The following is a 22,924-nucleotide window of genomic DNA, read 5'->3' on the forward strand; positions in this document are numbered from 1 at the left end:
TGGCTGCAATGAAACAAAGAGTGAAAAATTTAAAGGGGTCTGAATACTTTCCGTACCCACTGTATATAAAAGAGACTTTGGATACAGTATTAGAAAAGAGACCTCAGATACAGTATTAGGGGACCACTAAGGTCTATAAAAGAATCCAAAAAGCAGCATGTCATTGGACCTATAAACCAACTTGATTGTAGTTCCCTGCTATTTTGGGCTGTGGGAAAACTATAAAACATGTTTTTTCAAAGGTATTTTGTATGTACTGAAATTTCTCCTTAATTCCTCCATTTCCCTTTTACTCTGGCGTCTGTGAAGGCCCAGAGAAGACTATCAATGTATTCAGCCTGCAGTGTTTTCCAATGTGAAGTAACTGCTAGCTTGTAATCTGAGATTTACCAGCACTGATAAAGAACAACCTCCCGGGTATTAGCTGCCATCTTCACATTTAACACAGGGCTGGTTTGTGCTTACTAAAACATGTCTCTCTCTACTTCCAACAACTCTGATGTGGTTTCAGCCATTAAGGACAAAGTCTCTAATATGGGGATTTAACCTTTGACCTTTACATGGAATAAGGGAATTTAATCATGTTACTGCCTGCAGTTGTTGATGTTTCTGCTTTTACAGCCTTAGACTTAATTATTTTCTTTTTTTGTGATGTAGGGTTCTGAGACTATGGTACATGGTGATAAATCAATATGTAAAGCAATTGAATTGCAGAAATGTAACTTTGTATTAACAAACATGTTGAATCTTTGGAAAGTTAAGCATGAATATATTTATATAATATATTTAATTTGAATTGACAGTTGTATGTGTATCTGTGTTTTAGACAATAAAACCACCCGTGGAGGATCTGTTCTCAGATCTGTGTGATGGGAGACGCTTGCTGGAGCTACTGGAGGGGCTGGCAGGACATGAGCTGGTATGAATACAAAAACACAGACACACAAGCACACTGTATAAGCGGGCACAGGTCCATAAATATAGAAATAAACCAGATGCCAGACTTATGCCCGATTTTTAAGAGAGCAAAACTAACTAGGAGTTAGAGCTTGAGGCAAATGTGTCTCAAAAGGAAACCACACTGTCTGTCCATTGTCTCATGCTCCATTATTTGGCACATTGTTAGATGTAAACAAATACAGAGTGGACACCATACCCGTGTTTTTGCCCTGTATAGTAAACAAATTATAAATTGGATGAATTGGCGAGGTTGTTGCCATGGGAGACCATGCTTCGAGAGCTGATCTAGTTTCCAAGGTTGAACGCACCACCTGAAAGAAGCTCAAACTAAAGTCATTGACATTAAGGTAGTGAATGGTACTGTTACAATAACCAAGTGCTGGCATTAAATATTGGCAAAAGCAATACGCCACTTTAAGGAAATCTTACATTGTGATTTAACTGTGCGCCAGGTCTGATACTTGGGAATCAGTAGAAAGGACAACAATAGTGTTCAACTTTGGAAACAAAAATGACAAGAAATTGCTCCGTGTCCTCCATGATTTGACAGGATGGACAAATGGAATATTGGCTCAAAATTGCAGCGTTTTAGCTGGCTCATTTTAGGGGAGACATGGGGGTTGTGGACTCTCCAAATGGATAGCAAACAGACAAACAAATAGATTGTGTTGGGTTTTCTATGAAATCTAGTACATCATTAGCATATAATGCCACATGTCTTCAATGTCAGACTGTCCTCAGTCAGTCTGTCTGTCTCAGCTATCGCTATAATTTTCATCTTATTACATTTTGCAAAGGATTAAAATAAGAAGTTATTTCAACATAATAGATTAACAATATTAACAACACTGGGTTGAGTTGATTCAATCAGTGCTGACATATTGTCAAGCCAATCACGTGGCCTCATTGCTTTAGCAACGATATTCTTAGAACTTCACAATTATTTCTATTGAAATAGAAGGTTAGCCTAGGGTTAGCACTAATGGAATTCCTAGTTGGGTTTCCCAAAATATTAACAGCTCAATCACCAAGGGTACCAGGGTACTTGTATCCCAGGGATACCAGGGGTACCAGGGGTACTTATATCCCAGAGGTACCAGGGGTACCAGGGGTACTTGTATCCCAGGGGTACTTGTATCCCAGGGTTACCTATGCAGTTGCTAGTAGTTATGTGGAAACACTGCAAAGTAGCTAAATGAAAATGAAAATATAGAAATAACAATTTGACATAAGTTTTTTTTCACACCACTAACTCTGCTGATCATAAAATTGTAGGTCCACTGCAGATAACACTTCATGCAGCTTTAATGTTAATTGCATTCATTATTAGTAACACTAGCACTTGTTATTTGGAGTTTGTCCATTTGACTGACTGATGTAACCATGCAAAACTCTCACATGCCTTCTACCCAACATGGCGTGAACACAGCATTAACCTCAGTTTGACCTAATCATAACCTTAATCCGAAAATCTTAATTTTTAGAAATGAAAACTGGAAAATAAATGCCAAATGCCGAGATTAAAATCTTAATCTGGCTCTTGGAAGGAAACACACGCACACACACCCCCACACACACTAGTGCAGCCCACGGTCTTACTGTAATCAAACTTCTACTCCCACCTTGTTTTTCTTTTACTCTCCAGCTCTCTTGACCTCCTCCACCTTGTCTGTTGGATTTCCTCTCTCTTGTTTAATTTTATTGTTTTCTTTCTCTTCTTTTAATCTGTTATGTTGTCTTTCTTATTCTTCCTCACCACCTTTCCTCCTTCTCTTTTCTCCCTTACTTCCATCTCAGTGAGAGACATTATCAACTAGTTTTTTGTTTGATACTATCTCCTTATTGTAATGGTGCGCACACACACACACACGCACACACACACACACACAAACACACACGCACGAACATACACACACACACACACACACATAAACACTTTTATTGTAACATGGTTCATGGATGGCCCTAAGCAAGGTCTATTTATGCCTCAATAATCTCCTGTGTGTCTGTGTGTGTGTAGGTGAGGTTGGAGAGGGGATTCACACGCGTTCACTCACTCAACAATGTCAACCGTGCTCTGCAGATCTTGCAGAAGAACAATGTGAGTATACCAGCCTGTTCCCCATCGGAGCGGTGGCAGGAAGAACAACCCATAGGAGCATTTCTATCATGGTCACGTTTTTTAACATGTCGTTAATACGGTTGTAATAACGGTTGCAATTAAGTTAGGTTAAGGCAACAAAACTACATAGTTAAATTTAGAAAAAAGATTGATGTTTGGATTTAAATCAATACGTTACTTACTTACAAATGGAATCTAATGAGGTCTGCTAGAAGAGCTCTTGATTCCACAGGGTAAACACATGCATGATGAACATGCACAAACTGAAAAACATATTCTGAAATTAACCCCTCTGATCTGACACTAAATATCACACACAACAAGCCTATTGACACATATGAAGATGAAACAATATTTTACGACATTGGTATATATATATATATATATGTACAGTAAATACTATGTTTAAATGTGTGTATATATATGTATTCTGTATATACTGTATATATATCCATCACTGCATAGTATTTCTCAGCGAAGTCATGAAGTCTGATTACAAATAATAAATTGCAACAATATGCTTGTCACTGTTTTTATGAATTGGAACCACTTTATCCTTTTTCATTTCATCAGGAAAGTACCAGTTTTAAAGATTTTGTTATATATCAGTAAGTTGTTTGAGAATATAGTCAATTGCTTCTTTTATGAGTGACAAATCAGTATCAGCCAAATATTGTTATTCTTACACTTCCTGACCACTTCTGACAAATCACTCTAACAAACTCCCCCAAGAAACACTGAGTTACTGTTTTTAAAGCTAAATTCTAACTATCATATCCATCTTTAGGAAAGTTTATTTCTTTAGCCATATTATTATATTATTTTTAATCAGAGATTATTTACATTTTCTGCCCCCACTGCCAAATATTATTATGTTGTTTCAGCAGACTGAAAAGGTAAAACCTTGTGCTTATGCTGCAATTGGCTGACCTTTTGATTCCCTTTTGTATCGTGCCTAAAACGCTATACGTGTATTTCGTGATAACATCTTGTACGTTGTTGGCCAACATGGCTAAAAAAGCCAAAAAAAGCTTTCATTTAGCCCATCAGGGATTCCATAGTAACTTTGAGATATTATGTTGTACGTAGGAGATGACATCGTGTATGTAGGAGATAACATCTTGGGGGACATGGGAGATCAACTTTTTGGCCAACATGGCCCGCAACAAAAAGGTTTCATTTTGGCCATCAGGGCTTTCATAGAAATAACAAGTTAGGAATCCACAAATTAATCTGAGGTGTCACTAAAAGATGGAAGAAACAAGAAAAATAAAAATAAAATAAAACTTTTTTGTTGGAGAAATAGATTTTTGTTACACAAAATGTTTATTTGACTGACTTATATATGAAATATTGGATATGGTTATCTCATCAGGCTTCTTAAAACTTCATTAAAAGAAAAAACAGGCCTTGGTTGAAGTGACTTTAAACTAAGCCCTGGCCTCCTAGTTACTTGTGTTACTGTCAAGCTTCCTACTCTAGTACAGCATGTAGTTTACAGTGGTAACGGTGGCCGATTTAACACTCACTATTCATGGTTGTTTTTTACACAATGGGTATTTCATTTCACACAGAAGTAACCAAAAAGCTGTTTCTTATTTCTAGCTGAAGGCCATTGATTTTGTCTGCTAAAATGACTGTCCTAGCAATATTGTAGCTTAGGGTTAGCTTACTTATATTGCAGGGTATCTCGACTCTTAGACAACCATATAGTAGTACTTAGATTTGATTCCATGGATTAATAGATTCAGGCATTTTTGTAAAGTGAATGGCTCTAAATCATGTAGTAAACTGATATATTTCTGGAGTGGGACCCTATTTTGTAAAATAAACCCATCTGTTCATCCCTCCTCTAGGTTGAATTGGTGAATATCGGAGCGGCGGACATTGTTGATGGGAATCACAAACTGATTCTCGGGCTCATCTGGAGCATCATTCTTCACTGGCAGGTGTGTGGGCATGCATGTATATGTCTTTGTTAGTGTGTGTGAGAATGTGTCAGCGTGCTGCTCTCTGAATGCATTTTGTATTTGCAGGTTTATCTAATTTCGGCTGCATTTCAAAAAGCGGTGTCTGTTTGGACTGATTGAATTTATTTTATTGACCTTGATGAGTATGTTCGGGAACACAGTCTATGACACCTATGTCTATAATGTAATATAAACTCATGATGTTTTATAATCTGCTTATAGCACTGTATGGTTATACTTAGAGGCAATCATAAACATTCATGTTGCTTTTTTTCACCACTATTATTGCTTTTTTTGACATTTATGTTACTTTTTCAATGTTGCTTTTTCTTTTTTTGATGTTTTTTTCCAAAGCTATTTGACATCTTCAATTATGACTTTTACAACGCTTGTTTTGAAGGCCCATTTGTTGTGATAAAAAACTGAAAACGGGTCAAATTTGCCCCGAGAACAACATGAGGGTTAAAAGATGAAGTATCACAATACTTTATACTTAAATGTCATAAATCCTGAGTTAGAAAAACAGGACACAGAATAACATTGCTGTATTGTTTGTTTATAATTCAGAAGTATTAGATTTAGAATTGGTTCTCATGATGAATAGGTGATTGAAGAGCCTGACACCTGGAAGATATCGAGGTGTTAATAGCGGCTGACTGAGACAGTTTAAGGTGTCACTTTTGATGATCAAAGGTTTACATAAATGTAAAATACATAATTACAAGTAAAGTAGAGTTGTTTAAGGTATTATCTGTCATTTAAGCAGCCCAGTCTCATGGCAATTTGTGAAATAGTTATGTTATTCAATCTATTGATTTGTGTACAGGTCATGTTGATTTAGTTAGTTTAGTGTGTTGATTAAGATTTTTGAAGTAATGTATTCTAATGGGAAGCCTATTTCGTGATAACAGCACGATTACAGTAGCGAGTAGTATTGAACATCTCAAAATCCACGCGGGGTGGTTGGTCGGTGGGGGTGGTTGGGTCAAACAACACAGGACTTTCACCCCGGTGACCGGGAATCGAGTCCCGTATGTTGCATTTCCTGTCTGCGTTATTCTGCGTTATCCTAACGCCAACTGTTCCGTTGTTGTCATCCCCCGGAGAAGTCTGGTGTCATTGCAGTTCATGAAATGGTCATGTTCGAAAAATGTGATATGTACACGTAATAAACGTGAAAATTGTGATATGTACACAAAATTACGTGACTATAAGATAAACTGGCTTGATACCGGATTGCATTTGAGTCAATTTTGAGTTTTTTGCGGAAACTTAAATTAGGTAAATGCAACTGTCCATCATTCAGTTGTTCATTAAAAAGGTGTTGCAATGTTTTTATTACCTTTTAAACTATATTAGGTAATTCTACAATATTGTGGGTTTATCTTAAAGATATGCACTTATATATTGTAGTGCTGTCAATCAAATTATATAATGAAGTTAATAACAGTCACGGGCTGTAATCAATAATGATTAATCACAAATTTATAATACTAGGATTTACTAAACTCGCAGTGTTGAAATAAACACATGCGTGAAAAACAGGTGTAAAAAACACAAATTCCACGCTATGTACTTAATAAATCAATAATTTGACACAAAATATTGAATCAAAAAGGTGTTTCTTGATTTAAATATGATTGTATTGCTTATTGCTAAAAAAATTGTCTGTACGTTTCTACTGTTGGACTCCTGCGTCAATGTTTAAAAAAGTATTGGGCAGAGATAGAAGATAACAAAGCACAGGTTAGATATCCAACATCCTACCTAACAAGAGACATTAATGCAAGTGCAAAAAAAACTTACAGGGCGCACCGATGTTTCCTGTAATGTTTATTTTTTATGATGGAGTTTTCATCTTTTCACAATTTTTATAACAAATTATGGTTGTTGGATACTTCTTACAATAAACCAATAGTGCGCAACAATTTTTTATAATTAATTAACGTCCATTACATTTAAGCCATTGCCAAATGAGTTGATACAAAGCTCAACATGACTTTGTATTTCGCAGTACGGCAATGTTTACAAAATGGTGAGGTCTCGCAACTTCCGTGTGCAGAAGCTCAAGTGATGCTTTAAGTCACCGCTGATGAAGAACAATGGTCAGCTTTGGAGACGAAGAGGATATGAAAACCAAAATGACCTCCTCTGAAGAGTCCATCATGTTTTTCAATCCACCATTTTCGCCTTGTGCTAGTAGCCACTGGTAGGGAAGGCTTGCGTCATGTGGACAGTGTTGCTGAAATTACTTAGAATTCCTCATCCGGCCGACAGAATCTACGCACTAAAGCTTTAAACGGTATTTAAACATTATAATGTATTTTACGTTGGACTAAGTGTTAAAAAACATCTTCATGTAAAGTCAGCAGTTTTAATAGCTTACATTACAATTCAGTTTAATTGTATTTCATTCCTCATTAAGTTGAATAGATGCTAATGTCTCAATCACGCTAGTTTTGGCATAGAGTTAATGACGCGATTAAAAGCAAAACAATTCTATAATGAGGTGTGTGTTGGCTGAGTGTACATGATTCTGTGTAGCGTGTTTGTGTATGTGTGTGCGTGAGTGCATGTGTGCATGTGTGTGTGAATATGCCTTTCAAATACTGCTATGCCCTTGGGGTTATCGTTTGTTTGTGTGTGGGTATGTATACCAGTCTGTGAGTGCTTATGTGTGTGTTGATCTCTGTTAGTGTATAGGTGTTTGTGTGTGTGTGTGTGTGTGTGTGTGTGTATGTGTATGTGTGTGTGTGTATGTGTGTGTGTGTGTGTGTGCGTGCGTGTGTGTGTATGTGCGTGTGTGTCTGCAGCAGTCTTTGTCAAAGCCTCCAATTAAGGTGGAAATTCATGCAGTGACCTACTCCCAAATGAGTCTCTTTTTTTACCCAGCAGGCCACATTCTATGAGGAAATGAGGAATCGCTAACAAACCTGTGTCTGTGTGCATGTAAGTGTGTGAGCGTCCCTTTGCTGGTAATTCACCACGACACGGAGATACACCAAACTCTATTAATACAGTAGGTTTGGTTGCACATTGTGTGTGTGTGTGTGTGTGTGTGTGTGTGTGTGTGTGTGTGTGTGTGTGTGTGTGTGTGTGTGTGTGTGTGTGTGTGTGTGTATATAGAGAGCAAGGAGAGCGAGGCAGAGAAAGAGAATTGAGTGGCATGGTAGGGGAAGACAGAGAGGAGAGGAGGGAAACAAAACTGCCTTTTTAATGTGTATATGTGTTTGTAAGTGCATATGTGGCTAATAAAAAGGTGAGGGTAAGATATGCTTAAGTAATAGAAAACCGGGCAGTGAAAAGTATAACATGTCCCTTCCAACCCCCCTGGGCCCTGAACAAGTGCTCCAAAACTGTCACTCACAACCGCCAAAAAATCCTGGCTGTGAGGATGCAGCCATATCTAACACAGGCCCGTGCCTGGTGTGTGTACAAGTGTCATTTGACTCTGTGCACTTTCAATGTGTGTGTGTTTATTTGAATATGTAGATTATCTACCGACAGGCCACATCAAAACTTTGCTATAAAGAGAAAGTGTTTTAAAAATGGTGCTGTATGGTAATGTTACATCACCAGGCATCATATTAGCATGGATTTTTATTTATCAGGCGAATTCTTTAAAAAGTGATAAGTGCATGTGTGTGTGTGTGTGTGTGTGTGTGTTTGTGAATGTATGAGCTAGAAAAAGGGAGGGAGAGAGAGTGAGTCTATTGTTGTGTTTGATGGTAACTGGTAGAAGAGCTAACTGCTAATCGTCCATGTCTGTTCTCTCTCTATAGTTGGATGGATACGTTATTTGTCTTAGCTCAAAATGCTCAAATTTGCAAAGTAACACTAAACCCAAAGAATTGGGCAAAGACAAAAATTGCCATGGCACTAGATAAAAAGTTATAGGTAGTTATTGCAATTCATACTATGGGGAACACTAATGTATGTATCTAATTTCATGACGATCTATGCCATAGTTGCCACAAATTTTAATTCTTAATCAAAAAATGAAATATATATATATATATATATAAATATTTATATAATATGTTATATCAAGGTATTTCAATGAATAACTGGAAGCTTTTACCTAACAATGGCCCTAGTGGAAAGGTGGGATCACCATAGTCACTGTGAAAGACAAACCATTATTTTCATTATCCAAGTGGCACTGGAGGAAATGTCGGCGGATCACCAAAGTCATCAGACTTGATCGTCTCGGGACCATGCCTGTCTTTAAGAAATACCATCACAGGCCATCCATTAGTTGCTCAGATATTTCAAACCAAAGTGGACCAAAGAAGGGCTGGTTGGGGCCCAAACAACTGGCACTGACATCCCAAAGAGCCCTTGAGCACTGCCTGTGCAAAAACTTTACTCTTTGTACACAGGACCTCAATGGCTGGATTTCCATGAAATGTGCCATGAGCATTCTTGTTTCCTGCAATATAAACCCTTTCCATCTTGGACTCCTCTTGCATTGTGTATTATTCCTAATTGTTGAAGCATCCCTCGGGATAAAATGTCAACTTTGCACACAAGATACTGTATGTCAACATCTAATGCTATAAAATTAGTCAATTTCTTATGCTTCTTGGAAGATAATTTCAGTGATCCCCATTTATTTTCCTCTAAAGCCATCCGCTGGGCTAACTTAACAGTTTCAGTCTCTCTAAATTGTCACACTATCTCAAACCATCATGTCTCTAGACTCTAGGGGACACCAACACAGCTTAAAACTGTATGTCTTGTAAAAAAATAACTGCATCAACTCAATTTATGTGTGCTCTATGTTAAGTTTTTACACTAGCTGTTCTTTGTATTTGTGTGCAGGTAAAGGATGTGATGAAGGATGTGATGGCAGACCTACAGCAGACCAACAGTGAGAAGATTCTGTTGAGTTGGGTTCGTCAGAACACGCGCCAGTATCCTCAGGTCTGTGAACTTCTCACTTAGTCTGATCCTCAGTCTACAGGCTGTCACACTGGATCCACTGTTACTGTAGCTCTCTCCTACAGCCACCTCTTCTGTGTTTTCAGCAAACTTTAGTCCTAAAAACACCATGAAAAACAGTTGTTTTATTGAACAACCATTACATGTCGAAGAAATGTCTTTCTCCATTTAAAACCAAGGGCTTCAAGTCTTATGAGTCTTCTTTAGTGGTATAGAATATTTTTACCTCCTGTTTTTTCCACTTGTCTGTCTATCTGTCTGACTGGATATCTAAAACCCCTCATGAACAGATGTTCAGTGGACAAAGGGTTTCGCCCAAGGAATAATTGATTATTTTGGTTGTGATCCAGATCTGGAACTGGATCACCAGTGGAGTTGATTATCATTTAGTGCCTTAAGAATGAAACTAAAAGACAGATTTCAGTGGAAAGTCAATTTTTTTGTTTCTTTTGGCTTGAATTATTTTTCAATTGTATTAAAGCCTCTAAGCAGAACAGAACACAGCATATGCTTTTTTGGATAACATATTGCATCTAGTCTGCAAATTAATCTGGAACCTCTCAGTTCAAACAGCTGGGTTTATGCTCAGCGTAACGTCCCCTGCATGAGTGAGTGAGCAAAAAATTACCTAATCACGTATTTTGCATGAAGCAGAAAGGCTCCGCAAGTTTTCAGACAATATATCAAACCTTAGCAAACATTAGCATGTCCGGCTAACTAGCTTACCACAAACTATACAGTGCTACCCCAAAGTAAGCCAAGGCAACCTGATCCCACAGAATTCTGTTAAATGAACAATGCCCCTGTCGGGTACTTTGGCAGTTACCCACAAGTTTATTAACTAAGACTCTTTCCAGTTATCAACAGAAGACAGGAAACACAACAAGTTTTTACTTGCTGCAAGGAGAGCTGTGGAGTGTCGCCTCTGACAATCTCCAAACCAACTCTAATGTTCTCCTTGAGTGCAGCCTTTTTAAAGCATGAGCAAAACAAGTTACACAATGTCTGCAGAGACGTGTGCCACCTATGGCCGCCCACCCCTTGAGACAATAGCATGACACTTGAATTCAAAAGGACATACACACATACAATACAGAGGTGAGTAGAGTCAATAAGTTCAAGAGGGCATAGACACTCACACAATAGGAAGTGAGTAAATAAGGAAACCTGCTGTTAAGCCAGCTACATTCAAACTCTGTGTGAGACAACACATCTACAATGACAAGCGAAGTTCACAAATGAGAACACATCTAAGTCTGTAATATAAAAACCTTGAGCATTATTGGCAAAGTAAAATCTCTAACAGCCCTCAACTCAAAATCTGTGGCAGTTTCAAGGAATTGCAAAAAAATATGTGATGGGCCCACGGAAGAGTTCCATGAAATAAACATGTCCCCTGAAGTTAAGGAAAAGGTCGTGGGTGAGCTTACGTGACATGTGGGAAGAACGGGACAGTTGGGTTTAGAAAAAGAAGAAAGGGACTCTAGGAAATATTACACTAGGGACACAACCTCTAGTCTCCTGGGTAAAAGCCCTGTGTCTGACCCATCTACCCCCCCAACTAACCTCCTTATGTGAAGTTTTGGTCTTTCACACTACTCGCTACCATAGTTGCTCCTAATGCTACGTCATCTACTTATTAACTTTACATTGGCCGTGCCACCAACAGTTCATGACCATTTCCATTGTTTCTGTGAGACCAGACTGACCAAGGAGTATATTACTAGCTAAATCCCTTTCAGGTCTGACACTTCCACTGTGAAGAGGCCTTTAAGATGACTTTCGCAGTGCGGCTCTGTCTTTTTTATAGGATTTTTGTATTACACCTGCCAAACTCATTAGTTGCTGCTCATCATAAAAGAATTTTCTCTTGTAAGTAATCTCCAAAACATGTAGGCATAAATTTAGCCTCATCCTTTTAGCATAAAATCATGTGTGTGGGGAGATGGCCATCCACCTATAGCCGTCCCCGTCTGCTTGAGGTTTTTTTGGGGGGAAATTGAAGAGGGTTAGTGTTACTGTACAAACCCTTTATACCCTATATAAATAAAATAGATTTTACTTAACTCTGACAAGGTTGACTGGAAAGTCACCTTTTTTTCAACTAACTGAGAGTTAAATTAGCTAACCAGCGCTAGTAAAATAGTCTAGAGAGAGTTGTCATTTTAGCTGATAAAACCAATGGCCGTTGGAAATAAAGCAGATTTTTGTACATTTTGTTCTTCTCAGTACATGAACTTCTAAAGATTTGTATTACATATGAAATCCATTTCAAGCTATAATAGTCTGTCACTCCATAAATTACAGTTATAGCTCAATCTGTCTAATACATACCTATAAAAGGTATGTAAAGGTGTCATACTGCATTCACAGGTTGGCCCTTTAATATCTATTATTTCTGTCCTTAGGTCAATGTGGTTAACTTCTCCAGTAGCTGGAATGATGGATTGGCCTTCAATGCCCTCATCCACAGCCACAGGTACTGTAAAATGGTGTGTGTGTGTGTGTGTGTGTGTGTGTGTGTGTGTGTGTGTGTGTGTGTGTGTGTGTGTGTGTGTGTGTGTGTGTGTGTGTGTGTGTGTGTGTGTGTGTGTGTGTGTGTGTGTGCGTGCGTGTGTGTGTGTGTGTGTGTCATTTGCAGGGAAAGAAATAGAAATAAAATAAAACAATAGTCACAAAGAGTGGATAGACAAGGGAATGTTAATTTGGCTGTCTGCCTGAACCGTGGTCTTGTTCAGACATTTTATTAAAGAAGATATACTTTTTATATTATATTATATTATATATATTATTTTATTTTATTTTATTTTTTATTTGACTTTTATTTTTTTTACCAGGAGTAAAAGTCTCATTGAGATTAAACATCTCTTTTTTTAAGAGTGTCCTGGCCAAGACAGGAAGCAGCACAAATACCTGACTAAAAAGGCAGACATAAAATAAACATATACCAATTTAAAATGGAGACACAGAACAAAGAACAGAATTATAAAAAATTGAAAGACATCACTTTAACTAGGAACCAATAAAATGTCTGTTTATACAAAAAATCTGACAGAACTTATTACACACAAAAATTGCTGCCGATCTCACCATTCTGCTATGTTGATTTGAATGGGAAAGATGTTTATCCATCTTTTTTGTTTCTATGGGTGCATTTAAGTACACATTGTAAACTCATGTTGCATTCAAGGTGCACCTTGACCAACTAGAAGGACCCTTCTGCAATGAAGTGGTTATTTTTGTTCAGCAGCAATTGATTAGTGAACTATGTTATTGTTATAGCATTTTAATTACATTAATTACATTTTGTAAAGATTATTCGACAAATGATACCCAACCATAGTCCAATGAAACAAGCTCCCAAAGATTCAGGTGGTTTTGCAACTGATTCCAAGCAGAAAGAGCAGCCCATTAGTACCAAGTAGAAAGTTTAAAAAAAGGAATAGTTGGTGGGAAAGGAACAAACAGAGAATATGTCAGGTAATACCAGCTAGCAATTAGTGACATACAGCTAATTGAAGGCAACTGGAAAATTAAAATTGTCTTTGTTTAAACGTATTTAGTTAATTTGTGGACATTAAAAAAGGTGCATGTTACAACCTCTGAGCCTGTATACTACATGTCTAGGGCAGTGAAGTGGTAATATTATGCTAAATAGTAGCACTAAATGAATAACTGAACACGTGAATGAACAAATAAATAAGTACATTAATCAGTAAGTAGATAATTGATGAAAGCTGTTTGAATAGATGGATGAATGGCTTTGTACAAGTGAAACAGTGTTAATCTGCCTCTCTGGATACCCATGAGAGTTTGGGTCTCAGGCCCGGACTCATGTAATTATGAACTAAATCACGGTGCGCTACCATTAACATCTGTTCACCGTGTCCTAACAGGATACAGAGTAGGATATCACACACAGCAAAGTCATCACTCTTCACATAGTTTTCTCTGGTGCTCCATGCTAACACCATTCTGATTACTGGTAGTGGAATAACAGCACATTTGGATAGAGCAAATGCATAAAAACAAATTACAAAATCAACTTACTATAGTGAATTGTTATGGTCTACTTTAACTATTTAATGGTGGCTGACCGGAGAGTAAATGCATCGGCTGATGTGGGTTAATTACAGTCTATTTCATTTTTAATTGATAGTCTATAAAAAAACAAACATTACAAAGTTTTTATTTCTACATTGTCAGCCCTTTTACTTTTACTCTTCGTCTCCTTTTCTCAACTTTGCGAAATAATTTGCCTAAGCCAACCAAGGACATTACATAATCAATACTCAACCCTTTAAAACTAAAATATAGATGCAGTGGGTATGTGATCCTTGTTGATTTGCCTTTTACCTCCACAGACCTGAGCTGTTTGATTGGACCGTAGTAGAGAAGAAACCATCTGTGATCGACAGACTGGAACACGCCTTTAATAAGGCAGAACAACACCTTGGGATAGAGAGACTGCTGGACCCTGAGGGTAAACACACACACACACACACATTGGGATAATTTCAGAGAAGAATATTCAAGATGAGTTACAGCTTCCAATCATGCACCTTAATTTGCCCAGTTGATGTGTCATGCTTCGATTGGGTGTTGCCATGGTGATAGCTGTGATCACCTTGGTGGAAGGACTTGATTAGCGATGCAAAAACTGACTGATAGGTTTGGCAAAAATGCTCTGACAAAGTCCTTTGATTTTTACGCAAAGTACCACCAGAGATTCCTCCTAACAAGTATATCCGCCCAGAATCAGTTGACATGCATCCATCCATGCCAGGGTTGCTGCTGACCTAGGACCACTATAGAGACATCTTACTGGGATTAAAACTGTCAGGCAGGGGCACGTTGAGTAAAGCTTACTTGTTATCAATTTTGCAAACGTAGGCCTAGCTTCAGGCCTGTTAAACCTATATCTCTACCATATAGAGTATCTATACTCTACATATCTATACCATATAGAGTATCTGTATTCTATATATCTATACCATACTGTATATATCTATACCAAATAGAGTATCTATACTCTAGATCTATACCACCTTTACTGTCAGTGATGTTGTCAGATCCTCTAGTAACGTTAGCAGTTGTCGCATGTTAGCATGGTCTGTCTATCTATCTATCTATCTATAGTATCTCTCTATCTATCTATCTATCTACAGTATCTATCTAAAGTATTTATCTATCTATCTATCTATCTATCTATCTATCTATCTATCTACAGTATCTCTCTGTCTATCTATCTATCTATCTATCTATCTATCTATCTACAGTATCTCTCTATCTATCTATCTATCTACAGTATCTATCTAAAGTATCTATCTATCTATCTATCTATCTATCTATCTATCTATCTATCTATCTACAGTATCTATCTAAAGTATCTATCTATCTATCTATCTATCTATCTATCTATCTATCTACAGTATCTATCTATCATCTATCTACAATCTATCTATCTATCTATCTATCTCTCTCTGTCTGTCTGTCTGTCTGTTGTATCTATCTATCTGTAGTATCTATCCATCATCTATCTATCTATCTATCTATCTATGAATCATCTATAGTATCTTTCTATCTATCTATCTATCTATAGCATCTATATATCTATAGTATCTATCTATCTATCGTATCTGTCTATAATATCTATCTCTCTATCATCTATATATCATCTATCTATCTATCTGACACACATATCTTTCTGGATACACATTCATTTTTTTCTGTTTTTTTTTCTCTGTCTCCATTTCTTTTTCTTTCCATTGTGATCTTCCATTTCTCTCGTGGCTATTATTCCTACCATCACCACTCTCTACACACCACTCTGTTCATTAGCACTCCATTTTTTTCTCTGTCTGTCTGTCTTTCTTCCTTTCTACTCTCCCTCAGCTCACCCCTTTTTCCCATCTTCTCTTTATTTCTTATGGCATTCATTTATCTGCTGTGTCTCGGCCCCGCTGTGATCCGTCTCTGTTAGTTTTGCCCCGGGCTGACTGGCTGGCCCACATGCTCTTGGCCACCCTTCCTGAAATCACCCCTCTGTTATATCTCTTTTCCACCTGTAGGAAAACTTTGCTCTGACTCAATTTAGCGGTACCATTAAGGGCAGGCTGACACGCTGATGCTATGGGAAATACAAAGAGTTGACAGTGCCCTACGGGTATTCACGAGCACAAAGAAAAAGGACTGCATCATCCTGCAGCCTCTTGGATTACCAGGGTTTGGTAGTAACGGTTTACATATAATCTGGATTACGTAATCAGATTACAAAAATGAAGTAACTATAATCAACCCAGATTACAATTAAAAATAATGTGTAATCAGATAACAGTTACATTGTTGAGGATTACTTGATTACATTTTATCATGCAAACAATGCAACTTTAGCCTCCGTTTTAATTTGACAAGCAGTACATTTGTCCAGAGTTCTGTCCAAAACGCAGCTGCCAGGCTTTTAACCAGAACAAAGAAATATGACCACATTACTCCTATTTTAGCCTCATTACACTGGCTCCCAGTATGTTTTAGAATTTACTTTAAAATTCTATTGATCCCTTTTAAAGCTCTTCATGGCCTCTCGCCTTGTTATATTTCTGACCTTTTAGTCCCATATACACCAGCACACACCTTGAGATCCTCGGGCAGAGGTCTGCTATCTGTTCCAGAGCCTCAACTGAAAACTAAAGGGGACAGAGCGTTCGCTACACTTGTTAAAGCACTTTGTAACTTGTTTTTGAAAAGTGCTCTACCAATAAAGATGATTATAATTATTGGTATTATTATTATTACATTTGTCTGTCCATTAGATGTCACTATTGTCAATTGCCTGTGTAGATTCCTGACAAGAAAAAGGTTTTCAATCAAAACCAAGGGGGTCAGCCTCTCCTCTCTAAGCGTAGCTCCCATGGCGCTATTTTAATGCTGCGACGCCATCACCCGCCGTTAGCATCCCACTGACATGTATATTTTCTGTATATTTGTATATTTTCAAAAATGCCGGGCTATGTGCTTCTTTGTGGAATTTTGTTTTTTACAGTCATTTGATGAAAGAATCATAAATTCCTCTGGGGCCATGCCTCCATGATCATGATTTATGTGTGTATTAAATGTGTATTTGTGTTTTTTTTTTGTTTGTTTTTTTTAATTCATTTTTCTTTAATTCTTTATGTGAATGTTACTTTGTTCTATGTTTAAGGCTCCCCTAAAAACATTCATCTACTATATGTACTTCTGTCTGAAACCAGCCACCAAAGAATTACAAAGAATTCTGACGGTAAACTGCATGTGTCCTTGCTTCCTGCTCTTCAGATGTGGCGGTGCCTCACCCTGACAAAAAGAGTGTCATGATGTACGTGACATCACTCTTCCAAGTTCTTCCCCAAAGCATTTCCATGGAAGCCATCCAGGAGGTGGAGATGCTGCCGCGGGCAGCTATAACCAACGTTGCCCGGGTGACGACAGAGGAGCGCTACCAGATCCAGACCCAGCAGCGCTTTTCCCAGCAGGTTAGACATACAACACACACATACATAGGTAGAATCGCATGCACACATGCAGATGTTGTTTTGGTCCTCCGTGCCATCGCTGGATGTTAACAGTGCTGTTGCTGTTACTAAGGCTACCATGTGACATTGTTATGGCTCACTTTTATTGTTCTTTTTGACTTTCTCTGGAACAATTATTGAGAATATTCAAAGAGTAAGATTAGTTTGAGGCAGATTTTCTTCCAAGCTTCATGTCCTACAAGCTGCATGATGAACTTCTTCTCGACAGACACGCATCACATTAGGTGAAGACCAAACTTCCTGTCCCACCATTGCAGCATCTGTGAAGTTGTCAGGCAAATTTTGCAATCTCACTAGGAAACCAGAAAGGAAAGGAAGGAGGGAAAGCAAAACTAATGAGCCCTAGATTTTGTTATAAAAGCATGGCATCCTGTTGCCATAGTTGTTTCTGCGGTAACACATGTTGGATTGACCCGCCTGTCAGTCATCATGGGAACTAGTTAAATTGTGATAGAAGCATCTTTACTCCAATGCTTCTTGTCATTTTGTCTGTGCAGTTTAGTGTTACTGTTGCCATGGTGGCTTTGCGCTGTGATAATATTAAGATGGCATGCATTGTGTCTGTGCTCAGCTATGTACACTCACTTGGTCTTGCATATTAAACAACTAAATGACTGCAGCGATTTGTACACTACATATTATCAGCTCCAGAGTATGATTATCTACCAAAGTTGCGAAATGAGGTTGCGCTCCTTCTAAGCATCAACAAAACCTATCCTGCCAACCTGCCACTTTATTGGGCTTATCAAATTCCCAACAGAACCCTTTCTCTGTTTGCATTTGAGTAAAACTGAAGCGGATTAAGATTCAGAGAGGATGATCCCTGCACTCAGTTCCTCAGAGTTGAATCGAATTAAACAAAGAAACTCTTCAGAGATACGGAGATCTTTGAGAATACAGTTGATAATGATGGTCCGGGTAACAGCATTACTGTGGAAACACTTACATTTTTTAGATCTCTACAAGCAATAAAAAAACAAACATTAGAGGAAGGTTTGAATCTCCCTCTTTCCCTGTGGTTCTGCAAAATACAATTAAGGTGCTAATCAGCAGCCACACCGGCTCACAAGCATAGTTTAGAAGAGAAACACTGTTTGGATTCTACTTTTTAATGTTAAATTGGATAACAAATAGTTTGAGAGCATATTTACTTCTCACTGGTACCGAAAAACAGATTGTCCTGGCGGAGCAGAGGACAAGGCATGATAAAGAGAAGTAATTGCTGCAAGTTAAAGGTACATTTTATGGTTATATTCACGTATTTTGGCACGGCGAGGCAAAACAATTATATGCCACAGTACAATAACCTTTCCGCTTTACTGCTCCAGAAATTGTATTACACAAAAAATACAATTTCACGTCAATCTTTTTTTGTGGAGCAGAATTCAAATTACAATTTTATCTATGCCTTGAGCTGATTGAATAAAAAAAAAAAGCAGTACCATACCATATTTGCAGTTGAAGGCTGATGTAGATCATTCAAAATAAACTGTTAGCTATACAAGATAGGTATCAATAACATACAGTACATCTAGTTATATACTTGTGTATTCAGTTTGCTCTATAGTAAATTTAAGATGCTATGCTTTTTCTGGCATTAAACGTCCATCAGTGATATAACTGACCATCTTAAGAACTTGCACACACATAGCAGACAATTTATTTTACCAAATCTGAGTTTTAAATTAAACTTTAATTTCAGCATTAACCCAATCGCCATCCATCTGTGAATTCTTTTGCTGATAAATCTTTGTAGCAGATGTTCAGGTTAGAGTGTCAGAGGCAGCGAGGTATGCAGATGTTCCTGGGGACCCCCAGGCCCTGCCAGGCATGCTGGAAGATGTAGTCACCTTTCTGTATAGAGAAATCTCCTAACTTATTTGTTCACTCACCACCTGAAAATTGTGAACTTCGGAATGAAAATTGACCGCTAAATTGAGACAGAAACTGGATGAAAGTGCTGTAAAAAAAAAATACGACCAAATCTCGAGTCACAAAAGAGATGCACTGGTGCTGACCTTTAGAGCCGAGTTAAGAAGAGGTCAGTGTCATGCTATCGTGTTGCATCGCAGCAAGATGGAGTGAGCTTCCTGGAGTAATGGCTGGTAATATTATTATCTCCCTCAGCTTAATGGCCACTCCTCCCCCCCCACCTCCACCCCATCATTCTTTAACAGAGAAGGGAAACCGCAGGCTTTATTCTTCTAGGAATCAGTCAGAGAGAGAAAGATGAAAAAGAATGGTGTGGATTTAGATGAAAAGATGAGAGGGCAAAGAGAGGAAGTGTAAAGATATATACTGTAGATGTTCAGAAAGTTGAAGTGGTGGAGAGGGGGGAAACGTTGCAGCCGACAAACAGGGAGTGCGAGAAACAAGTCGGATGGCAATAAAACAAGATATGGACAGGAAAGACGAGGGAAAAATACTGACAGCGGCTATTATCCGCCTCGTCCCTCATCTGTCATCATCACAGCGACACCACTCCTTACATCAAAACCATACTACCACCACCTGGGACTCAGGGAGGAAGAAAGCTTTTCATGGAAATAAAGATGGAAAAATGACTTAATCCAAAGTTTGAGACAATTGCTTAAAACTAGACTAAGTCAACTTTTCTGTAACATTATCTGAGGTGTTCTGATGCACTAAATCCCCCCCATCCACTGCTTGGAGCAGGTGAAAACAAAAGCTAAGAGTTATTTGCCAGGAATTGTTTGATCCAGGGCTGGGTCGCCCCTGGCTGTCTGCTCTTTACAGCATAAAACACATCTAATCCACTTTGAAAGAAAGTGGAAAACAGTGAGGGGTAAATCAGAAGAGGAAGACAGACAGACAGAGAGATGATGACAGGTTAAGTGAAGAAGAAGAGAGAGACGGGATGGAGGTGAGAAGGGAGATTGATAGCGGGGGAGAAAGAGTCAAGACAGCGAGAGATTAAACTTTTATGCTGTCTGTGGTGAATGGTTCACTTGGTTTTAGCGATGCATTGACTCACCCAGCTGTCATAGAAAAAGCAGCTTGGTAATGTCAAGAAAGCGGTAGAATCAGTCAATTAAGAGGGATTTGTCCAATTGAGCAAAATAAGAGCTCAATTGTTTAAAAATGTGGAACCTGTAACTGCCATGTGATTTCAGGTGAAATCCTGTTTCTGGTTAGGCACAATAACAACTTCAACAAATTCTGGTCCAGAGCTCCAGTTATTTAGGACTAGCCTGAGGTGAGTACACACCTTCTAAAACTTGAAGAAAAAAAAATTCCGGAGTAATTCTACAAAATATAATTGGTTGCGAGGAATGAAATGTTATTGATGCAAAATGTATAATTTTAAATATTGAAGGTATGGTAAATCCTTTTGTCTGAATGGCTGTTCCTGTCTGGGCATGCATGCCATTAATTATGTGATCACTTGAGAAGTGCTCTTAAATGTTACTTTTACACTTCACATTTAGTTAGTGTTAGTTGTTTGATATGTGTGTCTTATTCCTAACCTTTACTTCAGTCATACAACTAGAACGCAGACTGTGAGCCAGGCCATATAATGCAACATCAGTGTTGGACCTCACAAATGCTCTTGTGTCTGAATGGGAACAAATCCCTGTAACCAGGTTCCAACATATGGTGGAAAGACTGAAACCAGGAGAGCGGAGGCTGTAAGAGAAGCAGATCAATGCCCATGGTTTGGGGAAGAGATGTTCAGCAATTACATAGGGTTAACATGTCCAAATAGTTTTGTTAATATAGTGCCTTTTAATACACATAAGAAGTAGGACTGGAAGCCACAACCACAAAGGAGAAGGAAAAACACACTCATCCTCCTTCCATTTGATTCCCATCCAAACCACTTACAGGACAAAAGCTGCACAACTGAGTGTAAACCATATCTAAAAGGCTTCATCAAAACTGTGTTCGCGGCTCACGTAATGTCTTATAGCGGACTCATTTTAAAAAATCATCTTGAAATCATCTTGTGATCTTCGGGAACCATCACCTTATCGTGGTGGAGAGGTTTGTGTGCCCCTGTGAACCTGAGGGCTGTGTTGTCGGGAGCTTTGTGCTCCTGGTGGGGTCTCCCATAGCAAAGTGGCATAAGGTGAGGGGCCAGACAAAGAAAGGTTTAAAAACCCTATAAGTGAACAAGGAAGAGATAGAGTGACCCTGTCCGGAGGAAGCCTGGGGACCTCACCTGGAGCCAGGCCCAGATGGAGGGCTCGGCAGCGACCGCCTGGTGGCCAGGTTTGCCACGGAGCCCAAAAAATCTATCTGGCACCTCTCTCTCTCCATCACATGGGCCCAGTACATGTGGGAGGAACCGCTGGGATTGGGTGTGCTGCCACACGGGTGGCGGTCAAAGTCAGGGGCCTCAACGGACCAGACCCGGGCTGCGGAGGTTGACACAGAATGTCACCTTTCTGGAGACCTATTCTTGGAGACCTTGAATGGAGAAACGAACACTGACCGATAGATCGAGATCTTTGCCTTCTGGCTCAGCTCTCTTTTCGTCACAACGGTGCAATAAACTGAATTTAATACCGCACTCGCTGCTCCGATTATCCAACCAATCTCCTGCTCCATGGTCCCCTCACTCGCGAACAAGACGCCAAGGTATTTAAACTTGTTCAATTGGGGTAAGGACTTATTCCCTACCTGAAGAAGGCACTCCATCGGTTTCCTGCTGGCCTCAGATTTAGAGGTTCTGATCCTCATCCCAGCCGTTTCATACTCGATTGCAAACCGATTCAGTGAGTGCTGAAGGTCAGAGGCCGATGATGCCATCAGGACCACATCATAAGCAAAAAGCAGGGATGAGATTCTGAGTCCACTGAACTGCAACCCCTCCCCACCCCAACTATGCCTCGATATCCTGTCCATAAATATTACAAGCAGGATTGGTGACAAAGAGAAGCCCTGGCTGAGGCCAACCCTCACCTTGAACGAGTCAGACTTACTGCCGAAAACCTGGACACGGCTCTAGCTTTGGCCATACAGAGATTGGATGGCCCTGAGAAGGGATCCCCTCACCCTATACTTCCCCAGCACTTCCCACATTTTCTCCTGGGGGACCCGGTCATACGCCTTATCTAGACTGGTTGGGCATACTCCCAGGCTCCCTCCAGGATCCTTGTGATAGTAAAGGTCTGATTCGTTGTTCCACGACCAGGACGGAATCCGAATTGTTACTCTTTAATCCGAGGTTTGTCATTCGGCGGACCCCTCCTTTCCAGCACCTTGGAGTAGAATTTACCAAGGAAACTGAGTATGTGATACCCCTGTAATTGGTACACACCCTCTGGTCCCCCTTTTTGAAGAGGGGAACCACCACCCCGCTCTGCCACTGCTTAGGCACTGTCCCAGACTTC

General features: G+C 39.0%; 1 protein-coding gene across 11 annotated transcripts in view; it reads left to right on the plus strand.

Annotated features, from left to right (window-relative positions):
* LOC117939147 (dystrophin-like) overlaps positions 1-22,924 on the plus strand; it is a 359,537-nt gene that overhangs the window by 107,242 nt on the left and 229,371 nt on the right. For all 11 annotated transcript variants that reach the window (XM_034864183.1, XM_034864184.1, XM_034864186.1 and 8 more), the window contains 7 exons: positions 827-919; positions 2,981-3,061; positions 4,939-5,031; positions 9,877-9,978; positions 12,405-12,475; positions 14,361-14,479; positions 17,311-17,507. In XM_034864183.1, coding sequence (XP_034720074.1) covers positions 827-919; positions 2,981-3,061; positions 4,939-5,031; positions 9,877-9,978; positions 12,405-12,475; positions 14,361-14,479; positions 17,311-17,507 — 756 coding nt within the window. The remainder of the gene's footprint in view (positions 1-826; positions 920-2,980; positions 3,062-4,938; positions 5,032-9,876; positions 9,979-12,404; positions 12,476-14,360; positions 14,480-17,310; positions 17,508-22,924) is intronic.

The sequence above is a fragment of the Etheostoma cragini genome, chromosome 24 (genome assembly GCF_013103735.1).
Source record: "Etheostoma cragini isolate CJK2018 chromosome 24, CSU_Ecrag_1.0, whole genome shotgun sequence".
Lineage (NCBI taxonomy): Eukaryota > Metazoa > Chordata > Actinopteri > Perciformes > Percidae > Etheostoma > Etheostoma cragini.